General features: G+C 52.1%; 4 protein-coding genes across 4 annotated transcripts; 2 read left to right on the top strand and 2 right to left on the bottom strand.

Moving 5' to 3' along the window:
* Positions 1–125: 125 nt before the first annotated feature.
* On the top strand, positions 126–3,313 carry NECHADRAFT_54199 (uncharacterized protein; the record flags this gene model as incomplete). Its single annotated transcript, XM_003047360.1, has 2 exons — positions 126–433; positions 550–3,313. 2 exons carry the CDS (start codon positions 126–128, stop codon positions 3,311–3,313), a joined length of 3,072 nt encoding a protein of 1,023 aa, XP_003047406.1.
* Positions 3,314–3,610: 297 nt separating this feature from the next.
* On the bottom strand, positions 3,611–4,237 carry NECHADRAFT_27998 (uncharacterized protein; the record flags this gene model as incomplete). Its single annotated transcript, XM_003047175.2, has 1 exon — positions 3,611–4,237. A coding segment is annotated over one exon (627 nt), but the record flags the coding sequence as incomplete, so codon positions are not given.
* A 2,426-nt stretch (positions 4,238–6,663) lies between these two features.
* Positions 6,664–9,999, bottom strand: NhNPS11 (uncharacterized protein; the record flags this gene model as incomplete). Its single annotated transcript, XM_003047174.1, is given in 8 exon segments — positions 6,664–8,427; positions 8,478–8,571; positions 8,623–8,907; positions 8,957–9,060; positions 9,112–9,194; positions 9,214–9,218; positions 9,244–9,361; positions 9,435–9,999. The coding sequence occupies 8 exon segments, from the start codon at positions 9,997–9,999 to the stop codon at positions 6,664–6,666; spliced, it is 3,018 nt and encodes a 1,005-aa protein (XP_003047220.1).
* Positions 10,000–11,438: 1,439 nt separating this feature from the next.
* On the top strand, positions 11,439–12,698 carry NECHADRAFT_97768 (uncharacterized protein; the record flags this gene model as incomplete). The annotated part of the gene is made up of 6 exons (XM_003047359.1): positions 11,439–11,628; positions 11,744–11,874; positions 11,987–12,016; positions 12,143–12,259; positions 12,321–12,537; positions 12,571–12,698. The coding sequence occupies 6 exons, from the start codon at positions 11,439–11,441 to the stop codon at positions 12,696–12,698; spliced, it is 813 nt and encodes a 270-aa protein (XP_003047405.1).
* Between the last annotated feature and the right edge of the window lie 1,217 nt (positions 12,699–13,915).

Genomic DNA, 13,915 nt, shown 5'->3' with positions numbered 1-13,915 from the left:
CCTTTGTGAGTTATATAAGGAACTTGGACACTTTGAATGAAATTTTCTCCTCTATTGTATCTTATCAGTTGTACCTTGAATACATTGACTACTCTCTTTATCTCTCTTGCATCTTTCACTAGACCATGGGTGCTTCGTGTTGTTCAAATCCCAATGGGGATAAGCCAGCCCCTGCTTCGCCTCCTGCAGAGCACAATGACAGTCACGAGCACTCGGGCTGCTGCGGCGATGATCATGACCACCAGTCTGATCACGGAGACCATGACGACCATGATGGCCATGCCCACGGTGGATGCTGTGGTGATGATCACGACCATGAGTCTCACAACGACGATCATGGCCATGCCGGATGCTGTGACGCCTCTGATTGCGCCAGCGTCATGTCCACTGCTTCTACTTGCTGTGGCTCTGAAGAGCGATGTGATGGTAGGTTGTGCTACCTATAACTCCACCGTGTTACCTCTAACACGTCTCTCCAGAAAAATGCATCCAAAATGTAGCAGCACTCGAGTGTGCAAAGGCTTGCGAAGGTGATCCAGGCCACGATAGTAAGTCCACTCCCTCCGGCCTATCTCTTTCATGGGCCAACCCAAGTCTAGAATCCTCGGATCATCCTCACGAACACGACACGACCGGCCATCGAACCGGAGCTGCTTGCAACACCCACCTCCAAGCTGCCTTCGATCAATACAGCAGCTACCTCGAACAACTCCGTTGTATCTGCCGCAGCGTAATCGACCGCGACGCCGATACATGCTGCAAGAGCCACAAGTCCACTCCCAAGAAGAAGCATGCCAGTCACAAGCGCAAGCCACGCCCCGTGATCCCAACCTTCAAGCCTTCCGGTAGTGGTGTCAAGACCAATGACCCGGAAAAGGCGGATGGTGCCGAGACTGTCAATTTCTTGGTCAGTGGCATGGATTGCACGACCTGTGCGGATAAGTTGATGCGTGTGTTTGGATCTATGACTGGTGTCTCTCAAGCTCGTGTCAACTTTGTCATGGGGAATGGAGAGTTCAATGTCGACACTTCCATCACGGATGCGGATGAGGTTATTCGCTTTGCCACGACAGCCAGTGGTTTCACTCTAAGCAAGGTGCTTGGCGGCAACTACTTCCTCGATGTCTTGGTCTCGTCTACGGAGGGGAAGAAGCTAGTTGATGAGCCACCTCGAGGCGTGACTGATGTCCAAGTTCTCGACAAGTCAACCGTCCGTCTCTCCTACGAGCCAACCGTGATCGGTGCTCGCGATCTCTTCACGTCACTAGAGGGCCAATGCCAAGGGCTTGCCCAACCTCGCGGCGATCCTCAACTTGAGAACAGTCGTCGTCGACTCTGGGACCAACTCACAAAGACTGCGCTTGCAGCTGCCCTCACCATTCCCGTTGCAGTTGTCTCATGGGACCATGATCTGGTTGACAGCAAGACCAAGGGAATCATCGGTCTTGTGCTCGGAACCCTAGTCCAGATCATCGCCATTCCCGAGTTCTACCGCCCTGCTATCAGTGCACTTTGGTACAGCCGCGCTGTCGAGATGGACATGCTAGTCGTCATGAGCATCAGCGCAGCGTACATCTACTCTGTCATCGCTTTCAGCTTCAAGATGGCAGGCAAGCCACTGGACGAAGACGAGTTTTTCGAGACAAGCACCATGCTTGTTACCTTGATCCTCGTCGGTCGCCTCATTGCGGCCTTTGCAAGAGTCCAAGCCGTCGCTGCTGTCTCTTTGCGATCCAAGCAGAACAACACTGCTGTTCTTGTCGCTAAAGATGGTGATCGTGAGATTGACGCTCGCCTGCTTCAGTACGGTGACCAGTTCAAGGTGCTTCCACACTCTCGCGTTCCTACCGATGGATTCGTCGTTTCTGGACAGACCGAAGTCGACGAGTCTATGCTCACTGGAGAGTCCCTGCCTGTACTCAAGAAGAAGGGAGATGACTTGATCGCTGGCACCGTCAACGGCGATGGCACTGTCGTCGCTCAGCTCACTCGTCTGCCCGGAAAGAACACGGTCACCGACATTGCTCAGCTTGTTGAAGAAGCTGCCAACTCCAAGCCCAAGCTTCAAGATCTCGCCAACAAGGTTGCCAGCTGGTTCGTTCCAACCATGGCCATTGTCGCTGCCATCACGCTCGTCATCTGGGTGGCCGTTGGAATCGAAGTCCGTGGCTACAGTGGAGGAAAGACCATCGGAAACGCCATCACGTATGCCGTCGCCACTCTCGCCGTCGCATGTCCTTGTGCCCTCGGTCTCGCAGTCCCCATGGTCCTAGTTGTCGCCGGCGGTATTGCGGCCCGTGGCGGTGTCATCATCAAGTCTGCCGAGACAACTGAGCGTGCTCGAAAGACTACCGACGTCGTTTTCGACAAGACCGGCACCATCACCGAGAGTGAACTTGGTGTTGTTGAGCAAGTGATCCTTGGAATAGATCAAGATGAAGTTATTGCTCTGGCTAAGGCCCTCGTCGCAGGAGGCAAGCACCCCGTCTCCGCTGCGGTTGAGAAGCATTTGAGTGAGCACAGTGTCAAGGCCACGACTGATGTCTCCAATATTCGGGTTGTTCCGGGCGCAGGTATTGAGGCCGACTACAAAGGATCCAGACTCCAAGCTGGAAATGCTCGATGGACTGGCGCCGACAATGTGCCTGAGGTCGTTCGTCTTCAGCAGGCTGGTCTCACTGCCCTGATCGTCACTCGGGACTCGACTCCTCTCATCGTCTTTGGTCTTAAAGTCCAAATCCGCCCCGAGGCCATGCGCGTGATTGCCAATCTCAAAGCCCGCAACATTGCCGTTCACCTCGTGTCCGGCGATCAGACCATGGCTGTCAAGTCAGTCGCAGCCACAGTTGGAATCCCCCCGGAAAACGCCGTCGGTGAACGAACCCCGCCCGAGAAGCGTGACTATGTCGCCGCTCTCATGCAGGACAAGTCCAAGTATGTAGTCTTTTGCGGTGATGGAACCAACGATGCTGTAGCCGTTGCTCAAGCCAACGTTGGTGTTCAGATGGGTGGTGGGTTGACCAGCAGCGACGTCACTCAGGGCGCTGCGGATGTTGTTCTCATGAATGGCCTCGAAGGGATTCCCTTCCTGCTCAACGTCAGTCAGGCTTCGTTCAACAGGATGGCTTTCAACTTCATCTGGTCTGGTGTGTACAACGTTCTCGCCGTCACCATGGCTAGTGGCGCTTGGGTCAAGTTCCGCATCCCGCCCGCGTATGCTGGTCTAGGTGAGATGGTTAGTGTCATTCCTGTGATCTTGGCTGCTGTATCCATGTTTTTGTTGAACCTCAAGACCAAGGTCAAGGACATTTAATACGGACGATGGACGAGAGGAAAGAGGGCAAGTCGTGACAGTAGTTCAGATAGGCGGTGTAGACATGTCTTGAAGACTACAACACAATACACATTAGATGCGCATGTCTGTCAGCAAGATTTATCAGTGTTGAGGCACGTAAAGGAACGTATGCGATGTGAAGGTGGTCAGAGCAGTGGGCGAAAGATAACTCGTGAACAGTTCAAAGCCGGGCCCCATTCCCTCGTTTATTGTGCCATCAATATTTCACGCTACCATAAATGCTTCAGGAACTAAACGCCGACGCCCTCGCTGCTATTATGCTGATATGATCTTCTGCGTCTCCATCATAACGGCCCGTACCTGGTCAACTGTGCGGAAGCATGAAAAGACCTCGGTAATGTCCACATCTCTTGGACACACCTCTGCCGGATGTTTTTCGTCAGGCACAAACTCTACGTTTGTGCAGTCCTTCCCTGGCTCGCAGCCTTCGTGGCCTTGGTTGTGTAACCGAGTCTGTCTTTCCGCAAACGCATCGCTCAACTTCAGAAGACGCCCCAGCTCCTGTCTAAGGCTCGCGCGTATGAAATCCCCATAGCTTTGGCCATCAAGGGCAAGCTCGACAGTGGCGGCCTCATCTGGTGGCTGGCCAAGTAGGACCTTGATGGGTTTGCCACTACTCGCTGACTCGGCGGCGATGCGTTTCTGGTGGAGGAAAAAGTCGCCGTATGAAGAGCTGATGCTTGACATTAATGAGCCGAGAAGGTAGACGTTTCTGGACGTCCCAGGGTTCGTGTCCCACGATCCGAAACAGGTGTTGCACTCCAAAATTGACTTGGCCGATTGTATTGATTGTTGTAGAACCTTGAGAACCTGGAATGTCTCAAGAGAATCTTCAACTGAAGAGAAGTGCTGATTCACCAACTCGACGCAACTGCATTTCTTTGTTGACAGGCTGGGAGTTGTGTCGCGGTCTGGGCTCTTTTGCCCGCACTTTCCTGGCCCATGATGAAGCAAGCAAGGGCTTTGATGATCTTGCGGTGAAGTGGGAGCCTCGTCCTCGTCTATCGGTCGCGACTGAAAGAAATCGTGTCCAGGTGAACTGTTTCGACCACCACCAAAGTCCATGTTGAAAGGCGGCAGTTGGGCGGTAAAGTCTCCAAAGATGTCACCCATTGGCTGATCAAAGGTGCTCATGTTGATGAGATCGTTCGGCATCGAAGCAGTAGGAGAGTTGACATCGTGACGAGGCTGTCTCACGCGAGGTCTCCCCATTGTCCTAACAGGCGAATACTCGCATTCCAATCCAAAGTGCGAACATCTCTCACACAGCGGAATGTGTCGCGAACACCTCACTTTACGCTTCCCTATTGGGAGCCCTGTTAGTCCTGCGAGCTCGGGGGAAAATTCGTGGGGGGACATGAACTGACTGCAGGGGTCACAGGCACGATGGCGGGACTTGTCGGTATTTGTGCGGGGGTCCATGTCACGCAGCTGAGAAGGCCGCTACAAGGCGGGTTCTAAGGTTGGCCATCAAGGTAGAAAGGCTGATAATGTCAGGATATCCCAGGCCCTCCAACGACGTCAGGTCGGTAAGCAGTGCGGGTTTCAGAGCTGCGTGTGCGTGTGCCGTGCCGGACCGCGGAGCGGAGACTTTTGAAAAGTCGCCGCGGTGTGGAGACTTCATTTCCGACCGACTCCGAGTCACGTGAGATTCCGTGATCAAACAACGTGAACAATGGAAGGAGCTCGTGATGGTTAGTGATGGTGACGTCGGAACGATTGAGCTGCAGTTTCTCTGCGTGCTCGATACTCGTATAACGGTGCAACGCGTTATCTCCTACCCCAGCCGAGGTTCAATCCCCGAGGCAGGACAAAAATGGCACAACCACCAAGTGGAACCATCATGCCACCCTAGACCATCAAGACGCGTCCACTTGAAAAACTCGCGATAGGTTCCGGAGGGCTCAAGCCCAGTTGGATAACGTTCTTGAGACTCAAATTAAATAGACAGCGCCATTTTCTTCAATTTGCAAGCTCTACAAGTGAATTATCGGGGCTCTACGGTGCAGCATAGGTTGTCTCGTCCCCAACATTCGGATCAGATAATTGTGATGGATAATCCAAAGCCTTCATCTTGCACAACCAAATCATTCAGAATAGCATTGATGCCATTAAGGTTCCCTTGCACGAGATTCCATGAAAATACAAAATCAGAAGGCGCGGTTGCAATCGCCGAGAAGTTTCCATGTGCTTTTAGCCCTATCAGAGGATTTCAACCACAGAGTCAGCAACATAGTCCCTCGTGGAGCTTGCGCACTTAGGGAAGATCAAAGGGCTTTTAAGAATGGTGTAGTTGCAAGCGAATGTGAAGTAATAATGAAAATCCCTTAAACGCATCTTTAATATGTCTCTGGGTTGCTTCTTCATCAGAGTACAGCCACTACAGGCACAAAGAGTTGTGCGCTGCCCGCTGAAAAGTTGAAAGTCATTTCACCCGACAGGGGAAACTTTGAAGGCGAATTGGCAGATTTTGTGAGGTATCTATCACCAATGTCCTATCAATGATGGCCCACGTCTCCTCAGTGTTGTTATGAACCTGCCGGACGCGCCAACTTCTAGTATCCTGATATAACGGCTGTCAACATAATGGTTATCTGACCAGGAAAGTGAGAAAAAATGGCCAGGCCCTGAAAGAAAGATGGCTTGATTGTTAGGATGTTGGATATCCATCAGAATCCGGCGTCTATTGGGTCATAATGAAGGTTGGTTGTTGGTATAACTTCCCACGACACGATATGGACTATGTTCTTGGCAACTCGACCTACCACATTCGACCTGTTACTAGGCTTCAATGGCTCCCGTACTGAATTGATAGCCGTCGTCATGTCAACCGCTCATAAACTCCCGCAGGGGAAGTCTCAGGCTTCATACGCTCTTTGAGACATGTTTTACCACAGCAGTTCATGTCCCCTCACCAACGTTGAAGCCGCACACCACCCGCTGCAGCAAAGTCAAAACTCTCCACCCAGGGCGTCTACCTTTGATTCACACACCTGGACCCTTTTGGTAGCATTGTGACATGGGTGGAAAGTTACCACACAGCCGGAACCGCGATCAGAGTTTGAAACCTAATCTGACAGGTCTTGACAGAGTTTAGCAGCTAGCCTATCACATAACGTGTAGGAGGGTATTCCAAATCATCAACATTGTGGGGATTTCAGAGTTCGAGTCAAAAGATATCATATAACCATAAATCATGAATCAGTTCTCATTCCGGCATCTCAAAGCGTCATTAACCCCATAAACTCCAGTCCCTTATGCTTCATGCTCAAACAAGTACAGGACATTTACACTTCATAAAAACATGCTCAACTATCCCAAATTGCGCCGTAAGCAGGAACGCCTCTTGTCTCCAATCCGTACACTACCTTCTTCGTAATCTTCTCGTTTGCGATGATGATGACAGCCTCGGCTTGGAAGCTCTTGGCTAGGTTGTAGCCCATCTTGACCAGATCCGGACGGCCGGATTTCTTGGTGTCGTGGATGACTGCGTTCGGAATCCGGTCGGCGATTGTTTCGCAGAGGGCTTTGCCAAATGTCTCTTCTGGTTGCTTGGTGGACCAGATGAGCTGTGTCGCGCAGCTGGGGTTTTGGATGTGTCCAAGCACAGGCCCAATGCCTGAGCCAGTTGCGATGAGAACAACTCGGTTGAAGAGGGTCGCGATGCGCATGACACCGCATGTTGGCACGCCTCGGGTCCAAATATGGGAGGGGCCGTTTTGAATGGTCGATTTGGTCCAATCGCCAGCGTTACTAACGATGAGCGAATAGCCCTTCGGCCTGCCGTTGACGGCTTCGGGAGCGGGAATAGTGGCGAACGAGTGCCACTCCATCAGAGGCTTATACGATAGCCGAGTGAATGATCCATTGACGGGAACCGTGTAGTCAAAGTGCAGTCTGATGGCGTGGTTGGAAAGAACCTCGGCTTCAACGGGAACTTTACGGAGGAACAGCCAAGAAGAGGCGACACTCGCGGTAGCTACAGCCAAGAGCCAGAATGGCACCGATCGGACACAAGCTTGTCCCAAAGAGGTACCAGCTGGGGCACTGTCTCGGGTGATGAGAACAGTTTGAGCCCAAAAAAGAGCAAGCATGGACCAACCGGCAAATCGATGCGTCTTCTCAAACAGATCGTGGTGGCGCTTCCGCATCGAGGGCCACGCAAGCGCGATCATGGCAACGAAAAGGGCAGAGAGGACCCACGAGATAGTCTTGGACTCGATCGACTGCGTACCCCAGTTGGCGCAGCTTTCATACATACAGGCAATATCGGCAATGTTGGACGCCAACAGCCACGCCCCGGCACTGACAGCCGCGCCAGAGTGGACACCTCCGAGATGATAGATCTTGGCGCAGCGAGACCTGATCCAGAGGGGCCAAGACTTGGGCACGCTGCAGGTGATCGTGTAGAGAGCATTGATGACGAATTCTTGGCGGACGAGAACAGCAGTCGCCAGGTTGATCGCCGTGATGTTGCCCAGCCACTCTCGGCTGATTCCGGTGAGGATCAGGGCGATGGCTGCCGAGATGTTGAAAAGGCCTACTAGAGAGAAGAGGCGGCGGTAGATGATGAGAGCTCTATAGCGAAGACCGCGCGTGTGCTTGCCATGGTTCTTTTCAGGGAGAGCCTTCTCAAGATCAACTTGATGCTCATCGATAAGAGTGGCATCGGATGAGTCGGAGAATGAGCTGAACTGCGTGGCACTTGACGTTGAAGAGTCGGATCGAGTATGACCCAGATGAACAGGCTGAGGAGCGCGAACAAGACCAAAGGAAGTCTTTTCGTCGTCTGTTGACATGTGCTTGACGGGAGACGATGCCGTCAACCTCAGCGCCGTTTTGTCGATCTTTCCATTCTGCGTCATGGGCAGTGTCTCAAAGGAATGATACTTTGTCGGCATGGCGTAGTAAGGTTGGCGACTCTTCAAGTGGCTCTGGACTTCTGGAAGAGGACAGCTGAGGGGTGTGAGGAAGGCGTGTATCTCCCCATCGACGAGGAGGGCGGATGCAGATTCTACTGCTGGGCATGAGTTGAGGCTTGCAACGACGCCGTCTAGCTCAACGCGGAAGCCCTGTCGATGGTTAGTATTGGTGATCGTTTTCGTTGGTTTTAGATACACACCTTTACTTTCACTTGGTCATCAACGCGACCGAGGATGTGGAGGGTTCCATCGTGGTTCCACTGGCAAAGGTCCCCAGTACTGTACATGTTGGAACTATCAAGGTGTGTTAGTAGATGCATGAAGAAGCGAACTTGAGAGACTTACCCGTCTTGAGCGAATGGGTCCAGTCTGAACCTCTCAACCGTCTTGTCTGGCAAATCCACATAGCCGCGGGCAACACCAGCACCCCCAGCCCAGACAACACCCACCTCACCAACGGAAACAGGAGAAAGAAATTCATTGAGGATGTAGACGCTGTTTCCTGGTGTTGGCCTTCCGATGGAGAGAGGTTGACCTGCCTGGTGAGACTGCATGGTGTTGACGATGGTTGTCTCAGTTGGGCCATAGCAGTTGAAGTATTTTAGGTGAGATGCCCAGAGGTCGGCAAGTCTAGAGACGAGGTTAGACGAGAAATCTTGACGTAAAAGGCAGGACACACTTTTGGGAAGAGGGCTCACCCGCGGTGGCTGCCACCTTGAGGTTGGGAAAGTCTGAGGGGGTGTATTTGGCCAAGATACTGGGAGTGCAAATCAGGACCTCAATCTGCACATGGATTAGTGATTGCTGAGCAATAAAAGGAAATAGAATGCTTACTTGTTTCAATGCTTTTGACCAGTCAGAACCACGCATGACAAGCGTGCCGCCGTTCGACAGGCAACCAAGGGTTTCCCAAGCAGCTTCACCCTAGTTAGCCACCAACCCTCACCCAAGTTTGATTTGAATTACTTGCCCATATCAAAGCTGACATTCAGAACTTGGCCTACGCATACTCCAGAAGAGATGCCTAAGTTGCCAGGTGACTGGCATACGAGGTTTGTTACATTGCGGTGAGTGATGTCTACCCCTTTGGGTGTCCCTGTAGTCCCTATATCTCGTCAGCAACTAAGCACCTGCAAATAAGACTTGTCAAACCATACCTGATGTGTAGATCACATAACATCCGTCATCAGGGTTACTCAAGGGCTTGAAGTCCTCGAGACCTGTGGCGTCTTGCTCAGCATCGTCCAAGTCGTCAATGACAACGACATTGTTGACTTCAGCATCAAGTATACGATGAGCAGTAGATTTCAAAGCCAAAGCAGTGCGACTACCTGTTTGTTTCAAGACAAACTGTAGTGTCTCGTCTGCCACGACAGATCCATCAAGAGGAACATACTGAGCTCCGCATGAAAGGATAGAGATGATGCCAACAAGCATGCCAACACCACGTTTCACAACAAGCGGCACCCGATCCCCAGGAACAACTCCAAGGTTCTGAAGCCGCCGGGCTAACCTGACACTGCGTTGAGCCAACTCTGCATAGCTGATCTCTGCAGGAGGTTCGACCGACAGGTCTCGGGCCACGACTGTTGTGGGCTGTGAGAAGGCATGGTGGTAGAAGGCTTCGGTGATGGTTGAAAAGCTAGGCCTGCTCGAAGTACCTCTCGTAAACGAGAGGGGTACGGCCGAGCCGAGAGAGACTGAGGGCAAAGATGGCTCCATGCTAGCTGGGGGTGGGACTTTTGATGAAGGGCTCATATAACAAGATGACGATCGACGCCGGGTAATATCAAAGAAACTCAAATAGCTTGACGTGCAGGTAGAGAGGAGGAGATTGGTGTTGATGATTTGAAATTAATCGAGTGCTTATGTCCCTACACCACAAGAAGCCCGTTCCTTAAATAGCCAGTTCTCTCCGCTACTTGATATGTCCCTCCTCTCCCGCCAGCCTCCCGCCATGAACTTGGCACACACTGTTGGGGGAAAAGAGGGCCAGGCCTTTGGACCAGTCAGCTGCACGCGGTCCGAGGTCTCAGCTCCAGCTAGGGTATGCGTCTTTTTTTCTTGCTTGTTGGTATCGAGATTTGTGAAAACTGATGACCAAAAGGGGACCTTTGTTCCGCCTTGATCGGGTAAGTGGTGTTGGAGGGGGAGACGTCTACGCGAGGCTAAAGCGCACGCGGGCCAAGTAGCGTCGAGGACACTAACTAGCTTGGAGGGTATGCCACATGACAATGCGGATGGCTGTGGAAAATCATTCGATGGCTGAACATTTGTTCCCGACAAGTACCTGAACATGGAAGCTTCCCACGATGTGTGTGTGTGTGTGTGTAGTATAGGTTGCCCGCTTTGTGGAACCCCCCTGCAAGACGACACCCACATAGACCAGAGACGGTTCCATGACCGCGGATACAAGGGTTGCCAAGCATTCTCCAGCAGACCGGGAACTGCAGGATCGTGCTCCGGCAGCTGCAGAATCTCACATGAGCCGAGGGAATGGCAGGGGTGTGGTTTGTCTCGGTGGGGTTCTCGGGGAGGGAGATGTGAGCTGTGGTTTTGTTGGCTGTTTATTGGGTTGTCGGGTGGGAATTATGGCTTGAAGTTCGAGCCCATATAAGCAGGATCAACCTTGCACATTGCGCGTCTTTCGTCTTTCAACTTTGACATTTATTCAGTCTTCTGAACTGATAGCTAAAAGCATACCGCCAACTCTACGTGCAAGGATCTTTTGAGCTACTGTAAATGGTTCGCATCACCGCTTGAGTTGACACCGAACCGACGGATTGACAGGCCCGAACAGAAAGATCGACACGACGTCGCTGGCCGAAAAAGAAACGATTTGCATCAACAATTGCCCGACGCGGGTTGTGCAGATTTGGATGATCCACGCACCCCCAACCACCGCTTAATCAGAAATGCCTCAATTCAGCGAACCGAGACACACTTTCCCTTCCGAGCTCGCTGCGAGTCTTGTTGGCTGAACAATCATTTCAGGTGTCTCAGTTGAGATATCCACTTTGATCGACGCAGCTAAACCGCGTTATTGGCGTACGCGACTATTTGAGCCAACACCGCCCAGGATGGGCCCGACAAAGCAGCTACCGTGTCAATTACGCCAAGTTCTTGTCTGTCTGTGATTACTATACCTTTTGTTCTACACAATGAGTGACGAATTGGTCATTGCTTCAACTCCGGTTGATGGAGTCAGAGTACTCGCCTTTAACCGGCCAACCAAGCGCAACGCCCTCTCCCAGCAGCTGATAACTGTGTTCCTGGAACAGCTGCAGGAAGCATCCCGGGATCGTGGCGTGCGAGTCATTGTTGTCACTGGCAGCAAAAGTTTCTTTTGCGGTAAAGAGCCCACATCCCACCCATGCATATCTACAACACTGCCATGCCTGCTTGCTCCACACGCCAGGGGTACCACCACCCCGGCACTTGCGAAAGCTGACTGACGTGCGAGTAGCGGGAGCCGACATCAGCGAGATCTCGGCCCTCGATGCGGAGGCCGCGCGGGGTCATCGATATCTAGAGGATCTATGCACGGGCATGAGATCCGTGCGGAAGCCCGTCATTGCGGCAGTTGAGGGAATGGCGGTGAGTGGCAAATACCCTTTTTTTGAGAGCAGATCTTTTGTTCTATTGAACAAGGAGACTAGCTTCGGATCTAATGTGGAGTACCACGTACTGACGAGTCCTTGATTGACAGCTTGGTGGAGGCTTCGAGGTCGCTTTGATGGTGAGTCGTGATCTGAGCCCCCCCATGACAGCTGACAGCTGAACCCTGACGTTGAGGCGTCGTCCCAACCCAAGACATGCAGAGAGGCACGAATGATGCTTGCTGACAATGCCCCCAACATCACAGTGCGACCTCATCTTTGCCGCTCGAGATAGCCGCTTCGGCCTGCCGGAGGTCACCATTGGTCTCATCCCCGGCGCCGGAGGCACCCAACGACTGACCAACGCCGTGGGCAAGTTCAAGGTATGTTGGCACCACATCTCTTGGCTCCGGGACGGGAAAGCTGATATTTTTCCCTCTCTAGGCAATGCAGATGATCCTCCTCGGGAGACCCATCTCGGCAGACGAGGCCCGTTCCGCTGGACTAATCGCCGACGTCTACGACAATGGGAGCGTGTTGCACAACGTGCTCGAGACGGCAAAGAGCCTCGCCGCGCTGAGCCCCACGGCTCTGTCCTTCACCAAGGAGGCGATATGCAAATGCAAGTACCCGGCACGGCACCCGGCCCTCCTCTCCCCTTGTTTGATATTCCGGCGCTGACTCGGGTACCTAGCGGATGATCTTGGATGCGATCACGACTTTGAGAGGAGCTTGTATTACACTGCGTTTAGCACGGCTGATAAGGAAGAGGGTGTGAGGGCGTTTCTTGAAAAGAGGACACCCGAGTGGAAGTCCAAGTAGCCTCCCTATTTCGGTCTTGTTTTTGATACTTGGAAGGATCTTTTGTTTGGTCACACAATGAGTAAATGGCTTTTTGAGTGGGGGTTGACGGAATATCTCTGTCTGAATGTCACGTCAATGCCCAGGTTCAAGGCGCATGCTCATTCCGTTAGTGTTTAATGCAACGCCTCACCAGGGACCGTGGCATCGGAAAGGTCCCTGTTAGGAAGGTCTTGATAAACTTTGGCCATAACCTGTATCTGGTCGTAACCAGAAGTTGCACTGACCATTGCTTAAAGGAAATGCCGCGGAGTTATACGGCTGAATGGAAGGTGGTATCGTATACGAGGCCATCTGCCCTGATGGCGTAGGTAGTATTCATTTTTTATCATTTGGTAGCATTTCCATCATTCGGTAGCATTTTATCTTCAGCAGCCTTGATTTTTAGGCGGCACGGCACGTCCCGTCGGAACCGAATCCCGTGTCCCCGATGCAATAACACCGAGAATTCAAGCGACGTTGTGTTGCGTTCGGGCAAATAACCTTAATTGTCTATATTTTCTCGGAGTATAAGAGACTGAATGCATTACCTCAAATGGATCTTGAACATGGGCTCTGCCTTGGAAGTGCAATGCGTTGTTTGACGATGCATTGCTCGGAGTCCGTTGGCAAGATTCAGGCCCGAGACGTGGAGCGTTCACTAGAACAGGGCTGATGGATCCAAAGGGCCGAGACCGAGCCTCCTTGGCAAGCGCCATTGACACGGAACATGTCATTCGAGATGATTCAGAACGGGATCCATACTCAGCTGGACACGGCTCGTAGCCTCTAGCGATTTTCAAGAGCCTTGTCTCGCTTGCGGATCTAACCGACGTCACTTTTGCCTTCAATGTCGATAGACTTGACAGTTACTGTGGAACTGAACTTCTACCGAGATATGCCGTGGTTTCAATGTTTCGCTATGGCCTGAGAACCCTTTCCGCGGCATTTTATGCGAATTTTCAATTCATTCCTCTACGTAAGAGGGCAATTTCGCCCCTGGCGCTATTGAACTCAGAGTCCACTGGTAACGCTAGTGGCTCGGTGAAGGGAACCAGTGGGAAGGGATGAGTGAACCAAAGCTTCAATGCCCTCATCAACAAGTAACCATGTGGTCATTCTAATTGAAAAAGACAATCTCCCATAGTCCCTTGGAAGGACTAGGATAGACGAGTAGATTTCGAGAATCAAGATAGATA

Source organism: Fusarium vanettenii (genome assembly GCF_000151355.1).
Source record: "Fusarium vanettenii 77-13-4 chromosome 12 genomic scaffold NECHAsca_15_chr12_5_0, whole genome shotgun sequence".
Lineage (NCBI taxonomy): Eukaryota > Fungi > Ascomycota > Sordariomycetes > Hypocreales > Nectriaceae > Fusarium > Fusarium vanettenii.
Note: the sequence above shows the minus strand (reverse complement) of the source record. Positions and strands in the feature narration are given on the sequence as shown.